The sequence below is a fragment of the Terrapene carolina genome, unplaced genomic scaffold (genome assembly GCF_002925995.2).
Source record: "Terrapene carolina triunguis isolate 2854851 unplaced genomic scaffold, T_m_triunguis-2.0 Scaffold53, whole genome shotgun sequence".
Lineage (NCBI taxonomy): Eukaryota > Metazoa > Chordata > Testudines > Emydidae > Terrapene > Terrapene triunguis.
In genome coordinates, this window is record NW_020664404.1 from 14759252 (window position 1) to 14782536 (window position 23285).

At 46.1% G+C, this 23285-nt stretch overlaps 1 protein-coding gene and 1 long non-coding RNA gene across 2 annotated transcripts in view; one reads left to right on the forward strand and one right to left on the reverse strand.

Annotated features, from left to right (window-relative positions):
* Nucleotides 1-9413, reverse strand: part of KAT6A (lysine acetyltransferase 6A) — a 78559-nt gene extending 69146 nt beyond the window's left edge. The window contains exons 1-3 of the mRNA XM_024203683.2: nt 9325-9413; nt 7684-7732; nt 6799-7568 (exon numbers count right to left, since the gene is read on the reverse strand). Of these exons, the coding sequence (XP_024059451.1) occupies nt 6799-7401 (603 nt within the window). The 5' untranslated portion in view covers nt 7402-7568; nt 7684-7732; nt 9325-9413. The remainder of the gene's footprint in view (nt 1-6798; nt 7569-7683; nt 7733-9324) is intronic.
* Nucleotides 9414-22287: 12874 nt separating this feature from the next.
* The window catches only part of LOC115271281, a 6946-nt gene continuing 5948 nt past the window's right edge, over nt 22288-23285 (forward strand). The window contains exon 1 of the long non-coding RNA XR_003899888.1: nt 22288-22438. This is a non-coding gene — a long non-coding RNA (uncharacterized LOC115271281). The remainder of the gene's footprint in view (nt 22439-23285) is intronic.

The window sequence follows — 23285 nt, forward strand, 5'->3', positions numbered from 1 at the left end:
AAGGAAGTGCTATCTACCCCTTTACATAACACAAGAACCAGAAGTTGCCCAATGCAAACAACACGCAGCAGGTTTAAGACAAACAAAAGGAAGTATCTCTTTACACAACGCACAGTCAACCTGTGGAACACATTGCCAGGGGATGTTGTGAAGGCCAGAACTATAACTGGACTCAAAAAAGATTTAGATAAATTCATGGAGGATAGGTCCATCAATGGCTATTAGTCAAGATGGTCAGGGATGTAACTGCATGCCCTGGGTGCCCCAAGCCTATGACTGCCAGATGCTGGGACTGGAAGATAGGGGATGAATCACTTGATAATTGTCCTGTTCTGTTCCCTTTGAAGCATCTGGCATTGGCCACTGTTGGAAGACAGGATACTATGCTAGATGGACCATTGGTCTGACCCAGTATGGCCATTCTTACATTCTAACTGCTCATAAGAACATAAGGACAGCCATACTGGGTCAGACCTTTCTAACTATAAGACAAAACTTTCTAACTATAAGACAATTGGACAATACTGTCAGGAACAGTCTAGGTTTTCTTGGTCCTACAATAGCACAGGAGGCTGGACTTGATGACTTCTCAAGGTCCCTTCCACCCCTACATTTCTATGATTCTGTGATTTCATAGTACAGTTGAATTCCTGAACACAGGCCATCAGGACAGGGGACACACTCTCTCCACTAAGCAATATCATTCATCAGGACAAATTAAAAGTTAACCTTGAAAACATTATTCAGTCAAGTCAAATAGCAATGCTGGTTGAAAATAAGGCAGCCTGCGATTTCTTTATGACTTTTGGAGAATCCTGAATTTTAGGAATCAGGACTTCGGGGTTCTATAGGAACTTTGCCACTAATGTGCAGTGTAACCCTGGGCATCAGTTCACCTGTCTATAAAACAGGGATAACACCTACTGGATCATAAAGAGACTTACAGTAACAGTCCACAGCACCACCTACAATTATATTGCAACCTTTTGCACCATTAAGGTAGAATATTGTATCTTATTAATGAAAAAAAACCTACATTAATGGAATCTTAAAGTTACAGTTAAAATCAGGGTCATACAGCAAAAATAACTGACATGTTGCATATGAGATGAGTACATTTGATTCCTGTTGCTTGTTAAACATTTCTGTTATGTTTAGTAAATACAATAAAATATGCAACATCTGCTATGTGGCCAACTCACAGTTGCTGTAATAAGATTATCTTCTGCACTTGACTTTTTTTAAACTATGCAACCTTAACACTGCATTAATAAAGTAATGCAATACACAATATACTGTTCTCCCCTCACCCTTATTAGCTGCTGACTGCAGTCTTGTGCAGACCAGGTACTGTGTTTGAGCTATAGTTCAATTATTCCCTCTAGCTCAGTGGTTTTCAACCTGTGGACCACGGACCCTGGTGGTCCGCAGACTGTGTCCAAGATTTCCAAAAGGGTCTGCATCTCCATTTGAAATTTTTTAGGGGTCTGCAAATGAAAAAAGGTTGAAAACCACTGCACTAGTTCAACCTCCATCCTTACTCCCAAATCCCTCAATCACACACTAGGCAACTTACAGATCATGCCAAACAGCCCTCACAGAGGCCTAGGCTTCACTTTCTGTTAGGCTCAATCATGACAGTATATGTCTGCTATGTGTTTTGAGATTTTGGAACTATGGATGTAGCGTTTTACTCCCACTGTTGCTAGGACAGAGTAGTGTCTATCAGCTATGACTAGGTAGCTAGTGTGCTGTGAAGGATGTTTTTAACACAGAGATCAGAACAATCTTACTGATACCTTGTGCTTCCCCCCATATTCGTTGTAACCAACTGTTCTATACTTAAATTGTAAGCTTTTTGGAGAAGGGACCTTATTTATGTGTTTTTACAGTGCCTAGCACAGTGAGTCTTGGGCCTGCAGGAGCTACCACACTATAAGTAATTAATAATAAGCAGGTCTCCTGTGACAAATGTTATCAGTTTAAACCAGAAACCTGTAGTCAGATGTGCAGATTTAACAGGTTCTTAGAATACAATGCAGTACCTTGGCAAGAAAAATTAGAAATCCCTGCTTTTTGATGCAAAGTTGCTTATTTTGAGATTTTCAATACCCAGGGAAGACTTTCTTTTGAAATACTGCAATTCCCTCTTCAAACATCCAAAAGCTAGTGCATCTCTAGGAAATTTCCCAGAATTAAACACGGTACATAACACATACTTCATATATGCAAACTTACTTAGATATGAATTACTGTTTACGTTTCACAATTCAATCAAACAAACCACAGAGCTCAAACACAAGTAATCTTTGAGAAATTAACCTTTATTGCTAGACAATTGCAAACTTTTGTACCTGAAGTTAAGCAAAGGGGAGGGATAGCTCAGTGGTTTGAGCATTGGCCTGCTAAACCCAGGGTTGTAAGCTCAATCCTTGAGAGGGCCATTTAGGGATTGGGGAAAAAATCTGTCTGGGATTGGTCCTGCTTTGAGCAGGGGGTTGGACTAGATGACCTCTTGAGGTCCCTTCCAACCCTGATATTGTATGATTCTAAATAAAAGTATTACTGCACAGATATGAGGTAAAGAAATAGCAGGTAGGACAGAAACTCATAATGTAATAACTAAAACAATCTTAAAACTGCCATGTCAACCAAGCCCCAGTTATCCCAGAATATTTCAGCCTGCTGCTCTCCAAATTCCTCTCTCTGCACTTCACCGTACAAGTCTACCCCAACAGAAAATAGGGCCAATAGAAGCTACAGATTAAAGCATAGAGAAGTGAACAATAACAAAAAAGACAATTCTTTCCACCTACCAGAGAACAGAAATGAGGGCAAGCACAGAACTTTAGAACTTAAAGGTGTCTATCATTAACTATCATAATATACAGATAACCAAACCTCAATGCTGAATTCTGCACCGAAAACCCATTTCAAAATCTAGATAATGTTTCTGGGAGACTTCAGACTTAGCAGTTAAAAGGGTGTTTCTATTCCATTAATCTCTGAAGCCAAAGTTTATGTTTTGGATTTTTCCTTGCATTGAATGCTGCCATGTGGTATTAAAAGTACACACCGCTAAAATTTGGCATAAAAATTATATTTTATAAAAAGAGGTTTTCTTTACATGTCAATAGAAACATTTTTAAATAAACATTCCCCTGGAGTGTTTGCCACCCAAACATAACTGTGCACTTAACATGAGAACCTGAACGTGAAATTGACTAGAAACTAGTTATAGACAATTGATACTTGGTTTTCAGTTTCATTGTTCAAGCTAAGAGAAATGCATATACTAAATTGCATAAGATGTAAATTAGATTTGTCAAGTGTTCTGTTTCTAACTTAAAGCATTATCAATAGTATAGCAAAGAAGTTAATTGAAAAATTCCTGGGTAAAATTTTCTAAATCAAGTGCCTACACTTGGCTCCTAAATCCACATTTAAGCAACTAAATAAGTATGGCACATTCATCAAAGATGCTGAGTACCTGCAGCGTTTACAGACTTCAGAGGAAGCTCTTATTGCTCAGCATCTTTGGAAGTCAGGCCAGCGTTATTTAGACGACTAAACATTACTTTAGGATCCTAAATTTGAATCATATGATTCTTTAAACTGGCAACATCCCTTTAACAGTTATTTAAATACAATGAACGGTTAAGAGAAAGTGGCAGTGGGGAAACCCAAATGACCTCTTTTATTTATAGTTTTTCTAGACTGACTGAGGTTCATCTGTTGCAAATAAATGTTAGAATTATACAATTATCACTCTTCTAAAAACACAGGTGGGATGAACAGCTCAGGGGATTGATTATAGTATATTGAGCCTTTCACATCTGGATTGCTAGTTCAAATCCAGCCCAGAACAGCAGTGGGTGAAAGTTATCAACAACTAATGGCTATTCCACACATAGTCTACAAAGGAAATAAACTGTGTCTCAGGCCATTTCCTACTAGACAGTTCTTCACACTCAAAGGGTATGATTACACTGAAATTAAACACCCACGGCTGGCCCATGTCAGTTGACTCAGGCTCGGGCTATGGAGCCATTTAATTGCAGCGTAGATATTCGGGCTTGGGTTGGAACCTGGGCCCTGAGACCATGCTCCCTCGCAGGACCCCTGAGCTCGGGCTCCAGCCTGAGCCCAAACGTCTACACACAAATAAATGGCCCCAGAGTCCAAGTCAGCTGACACGGGTCAGCCGTGGGTTTTTAATTGCTGTGTCGACACAGTCTCAGTTATGGTCTTTGGGTAATTAACTATCTTGTTGATAGTTTCAGCAGCAAATCTATGCCCTGAATTGGGTATGGAGACTGAGCTCTCTTCTCAACCTGAGTGGTCTCACTATGTCAAAGTTAAAGGCTATGAGGTGAACGCTGCACTACCATTACTCGTACTGTATTTGTTCTGTGGATAAAGGAACTAAAGTCTCCAGTGCTGACAATAAACATCAGATCAATTAAAACAAAAGGGCAACAGAAACAAAGAGTATCTTTCTCAACCTTTAACATTCAAATAAATTTATTTAAGGTTTGCCATGCTGGCATCTATTGTAACTGTTACTATATCAGACAAAAAGTTGGATGCCCTGCCTTTGTCACATCACAAGTACATCCCTCCCACTTACCCAAATGCCTGTGGCTTTAACTATGTCATGACCATGACCTGCAGACCAATTAGAACTGGCAGAACTTTGAAGGCATGCTAACAAGACAACACACCTTGACAGGCAGTAATGACCTTAGTGAAGCTAGTTAGAAACTCAGCATGGGTTATGCAGTGTACGCCAAGAGTATTTGAAGAGAAACATAGTGGAGTTCAAGAAGGAGCATGGTTAAAGTCAGCAGGATTAGTCATTATAGTTTTCTTCAGTACATGGCCAGATGAACTTTCTGTCATAGCTCCAATGCAAAGGTTACAGAAGAAATCCCAGATCTGAGCAGGAAGTGCATATTTGTAATTCTAGAGGGGATTGGGCATTTTTAAACATCTTTATTGAAATTTTCATTAACGTTTTACTGGGGGATATACTTGGGGAACAAAAAAAAAAAAAATAAGACACAGGATTTGTGGTATTCCATATTTTCCTTCACTGCATTTAGACAACCTCATTTTAAGACACTGCCATGGAATAATTCCACTGAAGGATCATACTGATGCCACAGTATTAATACACAACCAGCTTCAGAGCTGAGACATTCTCTCTCAGACAGCTGACACTAAGATGTGCTACAGTTTCCCACTGTTACTACTATCGGCTCAGCTGCTACTGGTTTTACTGCTTGTGTACACACAGTTTCCATACTGCTGAAACTATTTTGGTTTAGTAACCGATATTGTTAAAGTAGTACAAAAAACTGTAGACCAGTCTTTACTAGTAGTAAGAACATTAGCTTAGACTAGAGTAGCCAGAGCTCCAGGAAACCACAGGGATTAAGTATACTGTTCTCTAATTCTACTCAGTGCAGGTCTATGTCCCACAGTGCTGAAAGTAACAGTGCTCCGTTTACAATAGTGTTCTCACCTGTACAGTCATTGATGGATTTTTACTAGTGTTAGCAGTAGTTGGAAATTTTAGAAAAGAAACTTCCTAATGCCATCAAGGCCTCAAAGCTTGTAAAGACCATAGGAAAGAACACTGCCTGGAGTGTGAAGCTGATTAGAGAGGCATTGAGATCTCGTCAGTAACAAAAGGATGTCAGCAACAAGACCCCCTCTCACCCCCATCAGAGTTGAAAATAATTTAGCCAGTAGCGTGGATGGGACAAAGTCATTTTCAGCACTGTTGCAGAAGGCATTACAGACTTGCAGTGCAAAGGGACCCTTTGTTGGCAACTTTTGTCTTTACTTGAAAACAAACTCATTGACATAACATCCCCAGTGGTAAAACAGGGGCAAGAAAGAACTGAACTGGGTGTCAATTTCACTCTGCCAACTCGAACTTGAAGTTGGAGAGGTCAAAATTCTTATACAGGGAGAGGGATAGAAAGAAACAGGCCAAAAATATGCACAGAATAGGAGGCACTAAAACACAGAAGATAAGTGTTTCATTTTACAATGAGTCTATACCTGAGTTTCTTTAGGATACAATATAAATAACTTGGTTTCATTAAGATACATTAAAAGTGTTCATTCCACTATTACCTTCCATGTACTCCATCCCTTCCCCCATTTGCTCTATCCATCTGTTGACTTTTCAGAAGCTAAAACTTAATTCTTTGAGGCAAGAACTGTCATTCATTATGTGCGTGCGTTGAAAGCACTTAGCACAATAGGGCTCAGATAGCTGATTAGGACTTCTAGATGCTATCAGAATACACATAAATAATAAAATAATAGGTCCGAAATAGTGAATTGGGCTGGTAGCTAAATGAAAAAAATAAAACCTTGAATTTTTTTTCTTTTTTATAATCCATCCAATTTGAATTCGTGTGAGGATAATTCCCTGCTTTTCCTGTTGATATAAATGGAGTTAAACATATCAGACAAACACAACCTTATATTCTGGAGAGTCTCCAACCAACCCTTTGATTCAACACCATGAATATTGGGGAGGGAAATTTGTCATTTGCAGTTTCCAAGCGGCAGGCACAAATTACCAACCATGAGGTTTTCTCTGCTCATGCTCAGAAACTGGGAAGAAACAGAACTATTCATTTGCTGCAGACTTCTCAAAGCCTCCTGCCCATTTTCAACTTACCAGTTACATATTAAAGAGAGTGACCTCAAATTTTGAGCCTGTATCACCATGTTTCATCAGCTCCAAGGAAATGTTGGTGTATACTTGGCTCTTACCTTATCCTTTTCATGAGGAAGGAGCGACACTGGAGGCAGACAGGAAAGAGACTCACAACTCTCTTTCCCATCAGCATTGATGGCTGCTTTAGTGTTGAGTTGGTACAAAGGTCCATCTTTAAGGAGTCTGCCATGGCCAACAGCACGCTTGACAGCCAGTCGCAATTGCTGGTGAAAGATGGAAGTGCCACTACCTCCAAACAATGCAGACACATCCTTCTGACCTTTCAAAAAGCGTTCAATATTCTTCAAGGATGAACCACTGGACTCTGCCAAGCCCTCAATTGCCCGTTTGATCAGTTTATTCCAGTCCACGTTTGGTTTACCATCCAACTTTCCATGGTTTCGAGGTTTAGGAAGTGCTATTCTCCCAGGATTATCAGGATCCTTGTAGGAATTGAGACCTTTGTTGGAGACTTTTAATATAGTTCCATCTTTAACACTCAATTCTAGTTGTTCCAGAACAGTTTTACGGTCCAAACCATGGGATGAAGACACTGCATTGCATATCCTCTCCTCTGAAGGGCGTTGTTTTTGCTTCTTCACCTTTTTGATTGCCTCCAAAATCCACTCCGTATACAGCGGGTTAGCGAGTTTTACCATGGTGAAGAATTCTGTATATCCATAGAGTCGTTATCCTTTATCCCGATGCTGAATAAGCTTCACACCATGGGAAAACAGATTTTTGGAGGATGGGAACCAGTTAACCATAGCATACACGTTTTTGGAGCTGAATTACTCTCTGTTTCTCAAACATTAATATTTTTAAACTGAAAGTAGAAAAATGATATATTCTGTTAGGAATTTCTTCATGCTTTCAATAAATCCATCAACAGCTCCAGAGCAAGGTTTTCACAAAGTTGTAAAGAACTCAGCACATCTCACCTCAACTTTGGATTTCCAATCTCACATCAGGAAAACTGGAACATTAAATCTGAAAGAAAATGAGAAAATAGTCACGCCCACAAAGAAAGTCACAAGTGTCCCATTCTAGTTTGTATAGTCACAAATATACAAGAATATTGTAAGTTCGTCTAATCTATCACTGAAGTTTTGAAGCACATTTTGTAACAATGCTGAAGTAACACTTATGCTATGTCTTCACTTAAAAACAAAGTTTGGATTTTACATCGAGACAGCTAACAATGTAAAATCCTACTGGAGACAAAGCACTGTAGTTTCTGCCTGGATGTAGCTAGTCAACGTAACTCCCAAGTATGAGATATAGGGTTGACCTCAGTTAGCTACATCAAGGTAAAAACTACCTGGTGCCTTATCTCCATTACAATTTTACATCATGACAGCTATCCTGACGCAATAAACACACTTAATTTGGCAGTGAAGACATAGCCTTAGCCTGAAACTTCAATACAAAGTAACTAAAGGATTCCGAATGCCACAGGCAGATGGTACGTTTTGCCTCTTGCATTGACATTCAAGGAGTTGTAAACAGTTTATTGAAATCTTCACCATTTTTATAGGAGAGATTTTGTAAGTTCTAAGTTAGTCAACCTAGTACCTCTAGCTCTTCCGTCCAGTATCCTGCTTTCTAGTAACTGTTAGAGAATCTGCCAATAACAAAGGATTTTAAAACATGAAAATTAGATCATCTACACTGTCCCCCACATACAGGTTTAAGTTTAATAATTAGGTAGAAGTTTAGAACCTCTGCTTAAAACAAAATCTACACAGAAGGAAAACAGTATTTAAACAGGGGTTGTATTACCACTATAACAGACGTAAGGGTAGGTATGACCACACATACATCTGTCTGCACCTTTCTATTTAAACTGTAACTGACAGGGGATGCCTCTGAGTCACCCCATACCTGGACCCCGGGGAAGGGGACCCTGCGATCTCCCATCAGGGCATTTCACTGTCCTAGAACATTCTTAATAACGAGGCCAGGCTGAGGCTGGTGTCACACGGGGGTGATGGCCCCTCACTCATTCTCCAGCTGCATGACAAGTACCCCTGCACCTGTCACAGCCGGTCCCCACCCGTGCTATAGGATAGCCCACAGCACAGAAGAGCTCGCGGGATGGCGCCCCCGGCCGGACCCCCTGGACTCTGCTCGGGCGCAGGGACTCCGCTCCCGGGGAATCAGGGCACCGGCCCCAGCGGCAGAGGGCACCCCAGGGGGCACTGCGCTGCCTCTCCCTGGGAATAGGCAGCCCAGCCCGGACCGGTGTTCCCGCATCGCCGGGCCCGCCTGAGCCGCGCTACCAGGAGCCGCAGTCGGAGGCCGACTCAGCCCGAGCGCCGCGGCCCGCGCCGCCGGCCTCATCCGCGGCCTCCCGTGGGCGCCGCCTCCTCGGTTGCTGGGCTCGAGCGCGCTGCAGGGGAGCGGGGCGGCCGGGCCCGGGCTTGGCGCAGAGCGGCGGCGGGGCCGGAACAGGCCGCGGGGCCTGGAGCACCCAACGGGCCTCCCGCTCCCTGGGGCGGCAGGGCCCGGCCAGCCGCCTGCCCTCGGCCCCCGCGGCGCCGGGCACCGGAGCCAAGAGCGGCCGAGACGACGCCACTTACCGGGGCCTGCGAGAGACGCAAACCGCGAGCCGGAGGCCGGACGGCGGCGAAGCCCCAAACTGACACGGCGGCCATCTTGGGTCCGGAGCGCTGCGGCGGGGGGAGGGGGCGATGGAGGGGAATAGCCTGCGGCGGGAGGGGGATTCGCCGAGAGAATAGCCGGCTACGAGGGGTCGGGGAGCCGTCGGGGTGTCGTGCCGAGCAGCGCGCCTGAGGAGACCGAGAGGGCCGCCAGAGGAGGGAAGGAGTTGGGGGAGGGGTTGTGAGGGGCTGGGGAGTGGTCTGGGGGGATAGAGGGATTTGGGGAGGGGCACGGGGGTTTGGGGAGAAGGGTCTAGGGAAGGATAGAGGGGGATGGGGTGGGGAGGGGGTGTTTGGAGGGACTTTGGGGAGGGGATTATTTATGGGGGATAAAAGGGTTGGGGAGGGGGTTATTTATGGGGGAATGGAGGAGGTTGGGGAGAGGATTGTGGGAGGGATGGAAAGGCTTGGGTGGGGGTTGGGGGGATGGAAGAGTTTGGGGAGAGGATGAACAAGCAGGAGGAGTTATGGGGTGGATGGGGTTTGGGGAAGGGTTGGCAGGAATGGGGCAGGGGATAATTGGAGAGAGGGATGGGGGGTTAGAGGAAGAGGGGATGAGGAATAATGTGTGATCAGATAATTAACAGGACTAGAGGAACCCCGCAATGATCTAGGCCCTGTACTAGGCAGGGATGGTAAAATGGACAAGTGTTCAATAAATATTTCTGTCCTGTATTTGTAAAGAAGCGGCATGGCATATTCATGTCTTACAATATTAAAGAAATACTTTCTATTTCAACAGTAACTGTGGAGGATGATAAACAGCATCCAATAAACTTAGAGCTCAACTACACTTGAAACGCTACAGTGGCACAGCTGCAGCGCTTCAGTGTAGACACTCACTTCTGCAACAGGAGAGGTTCTCCCATCACTATAGTTAATCCACTTCTCCCAGGAGATGGTTGCCAGGTCAATGGAAGAATCTTTCAATTGACTTAGCACGGTCTACTCCGGGGGTTAGGTCTGCTTAACTGCATCACTCAGGGGTGTGGATTTTTCACACCCCTGAGCAACGTAGCTGGGTTGACTTAACTTTGTGTAGACCTGACCTTAAACTTTTTAAATATGTAGGAGTGGGGCCATGTTTACACTACAAACTTTGATCGACACAAGTGATGTTGGCATAAAACTGCCACAGTTAGTATAGCACTTGTACTCATGCATACTTGGCTTCTTGTGTCAGCACTGCACATACTCACCAGGAGTGCTTGTGTCAATGCACAGTACAGTGCACCATGGGTAGGTATCCCAGTGTGCAACCTGACACCATCCAGCACACTGTCTTTTGGAAAGTTTTGGCAATGCATTGTGGGGCAGAAAGGGGTTGTGCAGGGGTGACTGGGAGCATGGGGTTAACCTCCCAGCATGCAACTGTCTCCGTCCCATAATGTCACTTATATCCCATACTTTTCAGACCTTTTTTAAAAATCCCACAAACCCACGCAGCCATCCTCACTGTCAGTCATCTCTGACAGTTGCATGGAGCTCTCCACTATTGTCATAAGCATTACAAGCACAGGACACGCATTCCTCCAGTATTGGCAGAGCTGTAAGAAGAACTGAATGAGCAGGGAACATGATGAGTTATTGGAGGACAAATTGCTGAGGGACATAGAAAGAAACAATTCAAGGTTGTTGATGGCATTCACAGAGCAGCTGCTGATGGTGGAGCACTGCATCTGCATGGGATTGCATCATAATACAGGCTTGGGATGAGGAGCATTGGCTGTAGAACTTTCAAATGTACAAGGTCCCATTTCTGGATGTGTGTGCCGAGCGCGCCCCAGACCTCCAGTTCAGGGACACCAAAATGAGAGTTGCACTGGCAGTAGAGAAGCTAGTGGCAATTGCACTGTGGAAACTCGCAGAGCCGGATTGCTACCAATCATTGGGAAGTCATTTTGGAGATGGAAAATCCGCTGTGGGGTCTGTTGTCATGCAAGTGTGCAGGGCCATTAATCATCTCCTGCTATGCAGGACTATGACCCTCAGCAATGTGCAGGACATAGTGGATGGATTTTCAGCGGTGGGGTTCCCAAACTGCGGTGGAGCAATAGACAGTACACACATCCCTATTTTGGTACCAGACCACCTTGCCACAGAGTTTATCAATAGAAACAGCTACTTTTTTATGGTTATGCAAGCATCGGTGGATTGCTGGGGATGCTTCGCTGACATCAATTTTGGCTGGTCAGGGAAGGTCAATGATGTTTGCATCTTTAAGAACACAGGACTGTTCAGAAAGCTACAAACAGAGACTTTCTTGCCCAACTGGTAAATTAGCTATGGTGATGTTGAATTGCTAGTAGTGATCCCGGAGGACCCAGCCTACCCCTTGCCCCCGGCTCATGAAGCTGTAAACCAACCACCTCAATAGCACCAAGGAAAGAGTCGACTACCAGCTCAGGAGGTGCAGAATGACAGTTCAATGTGCTTTTGGTGGATTGAAGGTACACTGATGTTGTTTACTCACAAGAATGGATCTCAGTTAAAAAAAAAAAAATCCCAATGGTTATAGCTTCCTGCTGTGTCCTGCAGATTTATGAAGCAAAGGGGAAAAAGTTGCCACCAGAGTGGATGGTTGAGGTAGAGCGGCTCACTGCTGAGTTTGAACAGCCAGACACAAGGGCTATTAGAAAAGCTCAACGCAGATCTATATGGCTCAGGGAGGCTTTGAAAGAGCTCTTTAATGGTAAGCCATAGTAATGTATTGTGTTGTACTGTGCTTTACCTGGCCCTGCTGTTTTGGGGCCTGTTAGGAATTATGTGGTGTACGCTTATGAATATAGTGCTGTTAATTCACCTATGCATTTTTCGATGCTTGCTGTACATTTAGGATTTTTACACTGTTACTGGTCATATGAGTTGTGTCATACCTGTAAAGTAACAAGTGGGTGCTTTCAGAACTGCTCGGCACTCCGCAGCGTATGCTGTGAACTAATAAACATTAATTTCCAAATAATAGAATTGTATTCAGTAACAATACCGGTGCAAAGAAAACTTTGTGCAGTTTAAAAACAAATACATTAAAAACTTAATACATTAATGGGACGGACCTTAACAAAGGGAAAAAACATTCATGCCATTTTACCTACACATATAGCAACCATGGCTTCCACAGGTCAGTGCCTGTGATGCTGTGATTGTCCTTAATGTCCCATGGGGTGGAATGGTGGGGTAGAGATGTGGCCCCTGATATCACGATGAATGTTGAGGGCGCTTTAGGGAGATGATGTAATAAAGTTCTCCATGGACTGCTATGGGAGGCGAGCCTATAACTGTTGAACATGTAGGTCCACAAGAGTCTGCAGCATCTGTGTTTGCTACCGGAGAAGCCCCATAACATCCTGGTGCATCTCCTTCTCCTTTTACTGCTGAAATTCCTAGTCCTTCTGTTTGCTCTTTCCTTCTCCAGGCTGTTTGCAGTGTTCACCCTCCAGGCCCTGTGCTCATGTCTGATTGATGCAGCACCGGCTTGCAGGATCGCACTGAACATGTCATCCTGAGTCGTCATCTTTTTTCTCCTTATCTGACTCCCCTTCCCACAGGTGTGGAAGGGGAACCCCTTAAGGCCACAACAGCAGCAGCTGCAGATAAAACACACAGAGGTAGCATTGTCAATATAGTCACAACAGAAAGTAAAAGTTAAGATTCAGAGCTCCCCTCCCTTGCTCCCCTAAAGATTTAAATAAGACATGCTTATTGACACTTCTGCTTCAGAGTGCTTGTGCATGGCCCCACTCACAGCACCAGTCTCGTGGTGAGTATAGCCTACCAGGAGTAAGGGAGATGAGGAGGGAATTGCTCAGTTGCATGCAACTATGAGTACTGAGCAATGGTACTGAATACTGGCACCATTTTCCACAGGCAGTGGTCATTTTAGCTGATATCTCACTCCTGAGTGTAACAAAGGCATAGAGAACACAGCTGATGCTGGCATCCCGAAGCTGCCTGGGCCCATATACTGCTAGCCTGTGTACTATAATGGTGCCTGCCGAAGTTACAGCTGACTAACATGGGAAAGTGTCCTACCCTTGAGGAAGAAATAATGCTGCCATCCCTAGAAACCTTCAGGAGAGGACTGCAGAGTACCTCCATGAATGTTTCATCGAAATCTCTCAGGAGGATTCAAGGAACCACCCCTATGTACACAGGCAAGAGGGGGCCATGCAGAGCAGTTTGTTTGAATGAAGGAATGAAAAGCAGATAATGTTATATCTCTTTGTTGTACTACTACCTCTTCTAGTACAAGTAAATTAATGAAAAGTCGATAGCTGTGTCCAGTTTTGGGCAGGGCGGCGGGCATCAAAGTCAGGGGAAGGCTCAGCCTACCCAAACTGCCTGCATGGCCGCACCCACACTCCGCCCCCAGGCTCTCTCCTGCTTCCCACTGCACTGTGCTGTGGCTCTTCCTTCCCCTGTGGCTGGGGCCCCAGGCCAGTGGCGCCAGAACCAGCAGGTCATAGCCCTCCTACTTGTTGAAAGTGGAAGGGCCTGGTCCTCCCACTTTTCGCCCGGGCAGACCCCGCCCCCTTCTCCTCCTCTTCCCTTCAAGGCCCCACCCCACGGCCAAGCCAGTGTGGAGCCTGGCCGGGGAGCCCAGGCAGCTGTGGGGAGCCGTGGTGGACCCTCCACCTGCCCAGGGAGTGGGGGGCTGAAAGCAATCCCCGGCCCATGTCCCCACTCTCCGGCCACCCGGGGCAGGAGGAGGATCTGCAACTCCACGCTGGCTCCCCACAGCTGCCCGCGCAGCTCTCCCCAACCTGGCTCCGGCCAGGGGGGCGGGCCTTGGAGCCGCAGCCTGGCCATGGTAAGAGTTGCGTGGGCAGCTATGAGGAGCCATGGAGTCACGGACCCTCCATCTGCCCCGGGCAGGCGGGGAGCCCTGGGAGCAGGGACATGGGCCAGGGACTGCTCGGGCCCCTTGCACCACAGGCAGGTAGAGAGTCCGCCGTGGCTTCCCACACCTTCCTGACTGGCTCTTATCCTCTCGTCTGTTATGAGGAGGAGTAATATTGCTCAGAACTGGAAGCCATGGGAGTGGAGTTGGATGCAGGGTGCCGGAGATGATACACATAGCAGCATGTAACTGCGTATCCACCAGTTTGGTGTGTGATGATCGACTCCAAACTGGTGCACAGTACTCCACCACCGATTACGAGGTGGCAAGAGCTGACATCTGCAAAGTTGGAGCACGAGCACCTCATGATGAACCTGCAGTTTGCTAAGAAGATTCTAACTTTAGCTGCTGTCTTCTTCAGGTGAGCATGGTAACTCAGTGTGCGGTCTAAAGTCACACCTAGATAGACCAGTTCTACTTCATGCTTCACCTTCTGACCATTCAGATAAACATTCAGTTCTCGGGTTCCACTGGCATGATGAAGATGGAACAAACTGGAGACTGTTTTTACCTTCCTGAGCAATGGTAACTAGGTCGACGAAAGCATTCTTCCATTGCCCTAGCTGCATCTACACCGGGGATGCACTCTCCATAGCTACGGTGCTCAGAAGTGTGGATTTTTCAGACCCTGTGCAGCCTTGCTGTGCCAGCCTAAGTTTTAAGTGCAGCCCAGGCCTCAGTCTTTTGTTGCAGAGGGTATAAAAGAGTAAGGCCTGATCTACAGTTAACTTTTAAGTCGACACAGGTAGAGTACTCAGAGGTGTGAAAAATTCACACCCTTAACATCATAGTTAAGCTGATCTACCCACCAATAGAGGGTCCTGTGGCACCTTTAAGACTAACAGAAGTATTGGGAGCATAAGCTTTCGTGGGTAAGAACCTCACTTCTTCAGATGCAAGTAATGGAAATCTCCAGAGGCAGGTATAAATCAGTATGGAGATAACGAGGTTAGTTCAATCAGGGAGGGTGTATACTCTGCTAGCAGTTGAGGTGTGAACACCAAGGGAGGAGAAACTGCTTCTGTAGTTGGATAGCCATTCACAGTCTTTGTTTAATCCTGATCTGATGGTGTCAAATTTGCAAATGAACTGGAGCTCAGCAGTTTCTCTTTGGAGTCTGGTCCTGAAGTTTTTTTGCTGTAAGATGGCTACCTTTACATCTGCTATTGTGTGGCCAGGGAGGTTGAAGTGTTCTCCTACAGGTTTTTGTATATTGCCATTCCTGATATCTGACTTGTGTCCATTTATCCTCTTGCGTAGTGACTGTCCAGTTTGGCCAATGTACATAGCAGAGGGGCATAGCTGGCACATGATGGCATATATAACATTGGTGGACATGCAGGTGAATGAGCCGGTGATGTTGTAGCTGATCTGGTTAGGTCCTGTGATGGAATGGCAATATACAAAAACCTGTAGGAGTAACCCACAGGACTGTATCCTGTAAGACATTAGCTTAAGCAGTTAGGATGAGGCTTGAGGCCTATGAACTTCGTCCGCCACACTTAAGTTTTGGGGAACTGTGAATAGAGTGTTTATGGGGGAAGTTTATACACAACAACACCAGGCAACCACAGGAATATGAACTAATGCAAGCTTTTGGATATTTAAAGTTTTTTGTTTTGTTTTTGGGTTTTTTTTTGTACTAAATGGCACACTGGAGAGAAGTGATGGATTGATGGCTCTGGTACCTAGAGTCACCTCTGTTCCTGTAGAACAGGAGAGCAGCAGGGCCAGCCAGCCAGCCCCCCCCATGATTCCCCAAGATAAATCTCTGATAATTTTCATATGACTTTACATTGTGCCTCTTCCTATAACCTTGTAGTGGGTCTACCCACGTTTGACCTCTGTTTTCATGAAACTTTGTATCAAAGCTTCATATAGAAACCGTGTACTGATGAGCCTAGGTATATGAAAACTTTGTATCAAAGCCTCATGTAGAAACTTTGCATTGCCCTTGGTATAATGTTATCGCCCCTAAGGATAGAATAAGATAGAAGAAAAATGTCTCTTTGCTAAGAATAGACTAAGATTTTCCTCCACCCCTTAATCAATTGCCCTGTTGAATGAATGAGGAAGGCGTGAAAGGCAAGCACCTCCAGACAGCTGCAACAGTTGGAAAGGGGATGGAAGCCAGACCCAAGGACAATAAAACTTGTCAAGTGGGCTCACGTACTTGTAAAATAATATAATTCTTGTGTTTTTATTTTATTTTAAGTACAAAATAAATATGTATAACGAATTTAAAAGTATGTAATTAGTAATTTGATATGTCGGGTGGTGCCTTTTTTTATGTGTTCATTCCCCCTGATGTTAGAACCTGGCTACGGCACTGCCTGGAAAGACTCAGGATCTGTATACAAACTTAGGTCTCAGAGTCAGTGGGGCTCTGTGTGAGCACAAGGACTCTTCTTCATGGCTCTAATTGCAAGATTGGGGCTTGGTTCTTATCTGTGCTGCACCTCTATGATGCTGAACCAGTACACATAAGATTTGAGGAAAATCTCATTTTCCAGGATTAAGGACATTCACTCTAGATAATGTTGTTTGCCTTTGCAAGTTTGATCTGCTTTTTTGTTTTGCGTTGCATGTACTGTATGCTCTCATTCCCTGTGTTATTCACAGTTCCTCAGAAAGTTTAGGTTTCAGAATAGCAGCTGTGTTAGTCTGTATCTGTAAAAAGAACAGGAGTACTTGTGGCACCTTAGAGACTAACAAATTTATTTGAGCATAAGCTTTCGTGGGCTACAGCATCCGATGAAGTGGGCTGTAGCCCATGAAAGCTTATGCTCAAATAAATTTGTTAGTCTCTAAGGCCTGGTCTACACTACGAGTTTAGGTCGAATTTAGCAGCGTTAAATCGAATTAAGCCTGGACACGTCCACACGACGAAGCCCTTTTTTCCGACTGAAAGGGCCCTTTAAACCGGTTTCTTTACTCCACCTCCGAAGAGGGGATTAGCGCTGAAATCGGCCTTTGCGGGTCGGATTTGGGGTAGTGTGGTCGGAATTCGATGTTATTGGCCTCCGGGAGCTATCCCACAGTACTTCATTGTGACCGCTCTGGACAGCACTCTCAACTCAGATGCACTGACCAGATAGACAGGAAAAGCCCCGCGAACTTTTGAATTTCATTTCCTGTTTGCCCAGCATGGAGAGCACAGGTGACCACGCAGAGCTCATCAGCACTGGTAACCATGATGGAGTCCCAGGATTGCAAAAGAGCTCCAGCATGGACCAAACGGGAGGTACAGGATCTGCTCGCCATATGGGGAGACGAATCAGTGCGAGCTGAACTCCGTAGCAGTAAACGAAATGGCAAAATATTAGAAAAAGTCTCAAAGGCCATGAAGGACAGAGGCCATAACAGGGACGCACAGCAATGCCACGTGAAAATTAAGGAGCTAAGGCAAGCCTACCACAAAGCCAGAGAGGCAAACGAAAGGTCCGGTGCAGAGCCGCAAACATGCCGCTTCTACGCAGAGCTGCATGCCATGCTAGGGGGTGCAGCCACCACTACCCCAACTGTGTGCTTTGACTCCATCAATGGAGAATCACGCAACAGGGAAGCGGGTTTGGGGTACGAGGAAGATGATGATGAAGACAATGAAGATAGCTCACAGCAAGGAAGCGGAGAAACCGGTTTCCCCAACAGCCAGGATATGTTTATCACCCTGGACCTGGAACCAGTAACCCCTGAACTCACCCAAGGCGTGCTCCCAGACCCTGAGGGTGCACAAGGGACCTCTGGTGAGTGTACCTTTGTAAATATTACACATGGTTTAAAAGCAAGCGTGTTTAATGATTAATGATTAATTTGCCCTGGCAATCGTGGCCAGTACAGCTACTGGAAAAGTCTGTTAACGTGTATGGTGATGGAGCAGAAATCCTCCAGGGACATCTCCAGAAAGCTCTCCTTGATGTACTCCCAAAGCCTTTGCAAAAGGTTTCTGGGGAGGGCTGCCTTATCCCGTCCGCCACGGTAGGACACTTTACCACGCCAGGCCAGTAGCACGTAGTCTGGAATCATTGCATAACAAAGCATGGCAGCGTATGGTCCCGGTGTTTGCTGGCATGCAGACAACATCCATTCCTTATCTCTCTTTGTTATCCTCAGGAGAGTGATATCATTCACAGTCACCTGGTTGAAATGGGGTGATTTTATTAAGGGGACATTCAGAGGTGCCCGTTCCTGCTCGGCTGAACAGAAATGTTCCCCGCTGTTAGCCACACGGTGGGGGGAGGGGTGAAGTGATCATCCCAGAGAATTGGGTGTGTGTGGGGGCGGGGGGGTAGTTGGGTTTGTGCTGCATGTTAACCCGGAAACCGCAGCCCCTCCTTTTACATTGCAAACCCATTTTAAATGGCCAACCCAACGGGTGCTTGGTATGGGAAATGAGGGCGCTGCTGTTTGAAATCATTCCCACATGTTATGAAGGTTAAAAAAGCCAAAAGACTGTGGCTTACCATGGCTGCCTGCAAGCCGAATTCTGTTGCCTGGCACTGCGTGAGTGATCTCTCACACCAAACCGGCAGGCCCTCAATATAAGAGGAAAAATGCGACCTTGTAACGAAAGCACATGTGCTGTGTAATGTGAACAGCAAAATTTAACGTGAAAGAGTGTACCCATTGTTCTCTAAAATGTGTCTTTTTTTAACCACCTCTCTCTTCTCCACCACTGCAAATGTTTCTCCTTCGCAAAGGCTAGTGAAGATTAGAAGGAGAAAATGGTGGACTCGGGTTGATATGTTCTCGGAGTTCCAGATGTCCTCCCATGCTGATAGAGCACAGCAGAATGCGTGGAGGCAGTCAATGTCAGAGTGCAAAAAAGCACAATATGAACGAGAGGAGAGGTGGCGGGCTGAATTGCGGGCTGAAGAGGCAAGAGTCGATGCTCCGGCTGCTGGAGCACCAAACTGAAATGCTCCAGCGTATGGTTGAGCTGCAGGAAAGGCAGCAGGAGCAGAGACTGCCGCTACAGTCCCTGTGTAACCAACAGCCCTCCTCCCCAAGTTCCATAGCCTCCTCACCCAGACGCCCAAGAACATAGTGGGGGGGCCTCCGGCCACCCAGCCACTCCACACCAGATGATTGCCCAAGTATCAGAAGGCTGGCCTTCAAGAAGTGTTAAAGTTTTAAAGTGCAGTGTGTCCTTTTCCTTCCCTCCTCCCCCACCCCTCCTGGGCTACCTTGGCAGTTATCCCTCTAGTTGTGTGATGAATTAATAAAGAATGCATGAATGTGAAATAACAATGACTTTATTGCCTCTGCAAGCAGTGCTCGAAGGGGGGAGGGGAGGGTGGTTAGTTTACAGGGAAGTAGAGTGAACCAGGTGGGGGGAGGGTTCATCAAGGAGAAACAAACAGAAGTTTCACACCATAGCTTGGCCAGTCACAAAACTGGTTTTCAAAGCTTCTCTGATGCGCACCGCACCCTGCTGTACTCTTCTAACCACCCTGGTGTCTGGCTGCACGTAATCAGCGGCCAGGCGATTTGCCTCAACCTCCCACCCCACCATAAATGTCTCCCCCTTACTCTCACAGATATTGTGGAGCGCACAGCAAGCAGCAACAACAATTGGAATATTGGCTTCGCTGAGGTCTATCCGAGTCAGTAAACTGCGCCAGCGCGCTTTTAAACGTCCAAATGCACATTCTACCACCATTCGGCACTTGCTCAGCCTATAGTTGAACAGGTCCTGACTACTGTCCAGGCTGCCTGTGTACGGCTTCTTGAGCCATGGCATTAAGGGGTAGGCTGGGTCCCCAAGGATAATGATAGGCATTTCAACATCCCCAACGGTTATTTTCTGGTCCGGGAAGAAAGTCCCTTCCTCCAGCTTTTGAAACAGACCAGAGTTCCCGAAGACGCGAGCATCATGTACCTTTCCCGGCCATCCCACGTTGATGTCAGTGAAATGTCCCTTGTGATCCACCAGGGCTTGCAGCAGCATTGAAAAGTACCCCTTGCGGTTTATGTACTCGGTGGCTTGGTGCTCTGGTGACAACGGAGGGCTATGGGTTCCGTCTATCGCCCCACCACAGTTTGGGAATCCCATTGCAGCAAAGCCATCCACTATGACCTGCACGTTTCCCAGAGTCACTACCCTTGATATCAGCAGGTCTTTGATTGCGTTGGCTACATGGATCACAGCAGCCCCCACAGTAGATTTGCCCACTCCAAATTGATTCCCGACTGACCGGTAGCTGTCTGGCGTTGCAAGCTTCCACAGGGCTATTGCCACTCGCTTCTCAACTGTGAGGGCTGCTCTCATCCTGGTATTCTGGCACTTCAGGGCAGGGGAAAGCAAGTCACAAAGTTCCATGGAAGTGCCCTTACGCATGCGAAAGTTTCGCAGCCACTGGGAATCGTCCCACACCTGCAACACGATGCGGTCCCACCAGTCTGTGCTTGTTTCCCGGGCCCAGAATCGGCGTTCCATCGCATGAACCTGCCCCAGTAACATCATGATTTGCACATTGCTGGGGCCTGTACTTTGTGAGAGGTCTATGTCCATGTCAATTTCCTCATCACTCTCGTCGCCGCGCTGCAATCGCCTCCTCACCTGGTTTTGCTTTGGCATGTTCTGGCTCTGCATGTACTCCAGGACAATGCGCGTGGTGTTCATAGTGCTCATAATTGCCGCGGTGATCTGAGCGGGCTCCATGATCCCAGTGCTATGGCGTCTGGGCTGAAAAAAGGCGCGAAACTATTGTCTGATGGAGGGAGGGACGGAGGGGTGAGTGACGACATGGCTTACAGGGAATTAAAATCAACAAAGGTGGCTGTGCATCAGAGAGAAACACAAACAACTGTCACACAGAATGTCCCCCCCAAAGATTGAACTCAAAACCCTGGGTTTAGCAGGCCATTGATTTCACGGAGGGAGGGGGAAGCAAATGAATACAGAACAAATCTGGTCCATCTATTTTTTACATCTTAAGCTGGCAGCAGATGGTGCAGCATGACTGTTAGCCATCGGCATCTTCTGGGTGCTTGGCAGAAGATGCTGTATTACGACTGCTAGCCATCATCGTCAAGACGGTTCAATAGGACTGCCGGCAGGACTGAGTCTCCAGGAGACAAAACATGTCTGCCCAGGTGCCTCTGACTGAACTCACTGAGGAGTACGACGACGACGGATACCAGTCATAATACACCATCCACTGCCAAAAGGCAAGAAGCTGCTGCTGTATAGCAATGCAGCCCCATGTCTGCCAGCACCCAGATAGCCGATGACGCCTACCAGTCATACTGCACCATCTACTGCCAAAAGGCAATTAGCTGCTGCTGTGTAGCAATGCAGTACCATGTCTGCCGGCACCCAGATGACACATGGTGACGGTGAGCTGAGCTGAGCGGGCTCCATGTTTGCCGTGGTATGTTGACTGCACAGGTAACCCAGGTAAAAAGGCGCGAATCGATTGTCTGCCGTTGCTCTGATGGAGGGGGAGGGGCCTGACAACATGTACCCAGAACCCCCCGCGACACTGTTTTTGCATCATCAGGCATTGGGATCTCAACCCAGAATTCCAATGGGCGGCGGAGACTGCGGGAACTGTGGGATAGCTACCCACAGTGCAACGCTCCGGAAGTCGACGCTAGCCTCGGTACTGTGGACACGGTCCGCCAACTTAATGCACTTAGAGCACTTTATGTGGGGACACACACAATCGACTGTATAAAACCGATTTCTATAAAACCGGCTTCTATAAATTCGACCTAATTTTGTAGTGTAGACATACCCTAAGGTGCCACAAGTACTCCTGTTCTTTTTAGAAAGTTTAGTTTGCTTTAGATCTGACTTTTGATTTGTAAATTCATGGAAGTACACTTTTATCTATACAGTGTTATAGGCAGTTTTATGATTTTGACCAATAACTTGCAGGACAGGGGTCTTCTGTAGTTTTGGATGGACCTTCTTGTATTTAAATATATATTTTAATAAAAGCAAGAATAGGTTTGTCCTATTATTGTAAGCTGTTTTGAGACAGGGAATTAATAAAGTAAACTTGTGGCTTTTTCTAATTTTCTTTCCATTTAATGTCTTGAATTCAGAAACTTCTCTTTTGGGGCAAGAGGAACTTGTTTAACACTAACTACAATAATTTATCCAAGTTAAAAGGGACTGTTTGGGTGAGTAACTATTTATTATTTGCATTATGATACTGTCTGGGGAGCAACTGAGAACAAGGTCCCATTGTGCTAGGCACTGTACAGTGTAATAGAAAGTCCCTGCCCTGAAGGGTTTTCAGTTTAAATTGACAGCATAGGCAAAGGTTAGGGGAAAAGACAGAACACACAAGCAGAATGATGGTTTGCAAATGTCATGCTGGTGTCAAGATTGTTTTGTGGGGATCTGATGGGTTGTTGTTTAATTCTTTGGGGGATTTGTTATGAGATTAGCTAAATGGAAACACAGTGGGCAGGCGAAGGCAGGGAGGGGAGCATTCAGGGCAGGCGGAAGAGACAGAAGGGGGGCAGCAGTTGTTGGAGTAAGCAGCTGAAAGGCAGAGTCCAAAAGCAGAAAGGATTCTGACATCCGTGTCCACAAGTCCCTGTTCCAGCTACTTCTGCATCTGCTCTTGCAGGCTTAAGAATTTCTCAGCCTCCTCCCTTTCCTCTCCCCACCTCTCTCCAAGCTGGCTCCTTCCTGCAATGTCTTTCCCCCCCAAGCCCACATGACTCAGGTGTGGGGGTGCTGCACAGGTCCTGTGGTCCCAGAGCTGTGGTGCTGAATGTGAGAAAGATAATGCTGAGGTGAGGATAAGTTCTGGGAGTTGAAAGTAAGGAAAGTGAAACTGAGAGATTGAACACTAGGGTTACCATATTTGGAGTGTCCAAAAAGAGGACACTCCACGGGGCCCCGGCCCCGCCCACGCCCCCCGCCCCAACTCTGCCCCCTCCCCCAAAGTCCCCGCCCCAACTCCGCCCCCTCCCCTGCTTCCCGCGAACATTTGATTCGCGGGAAGCCTGAAGCAGG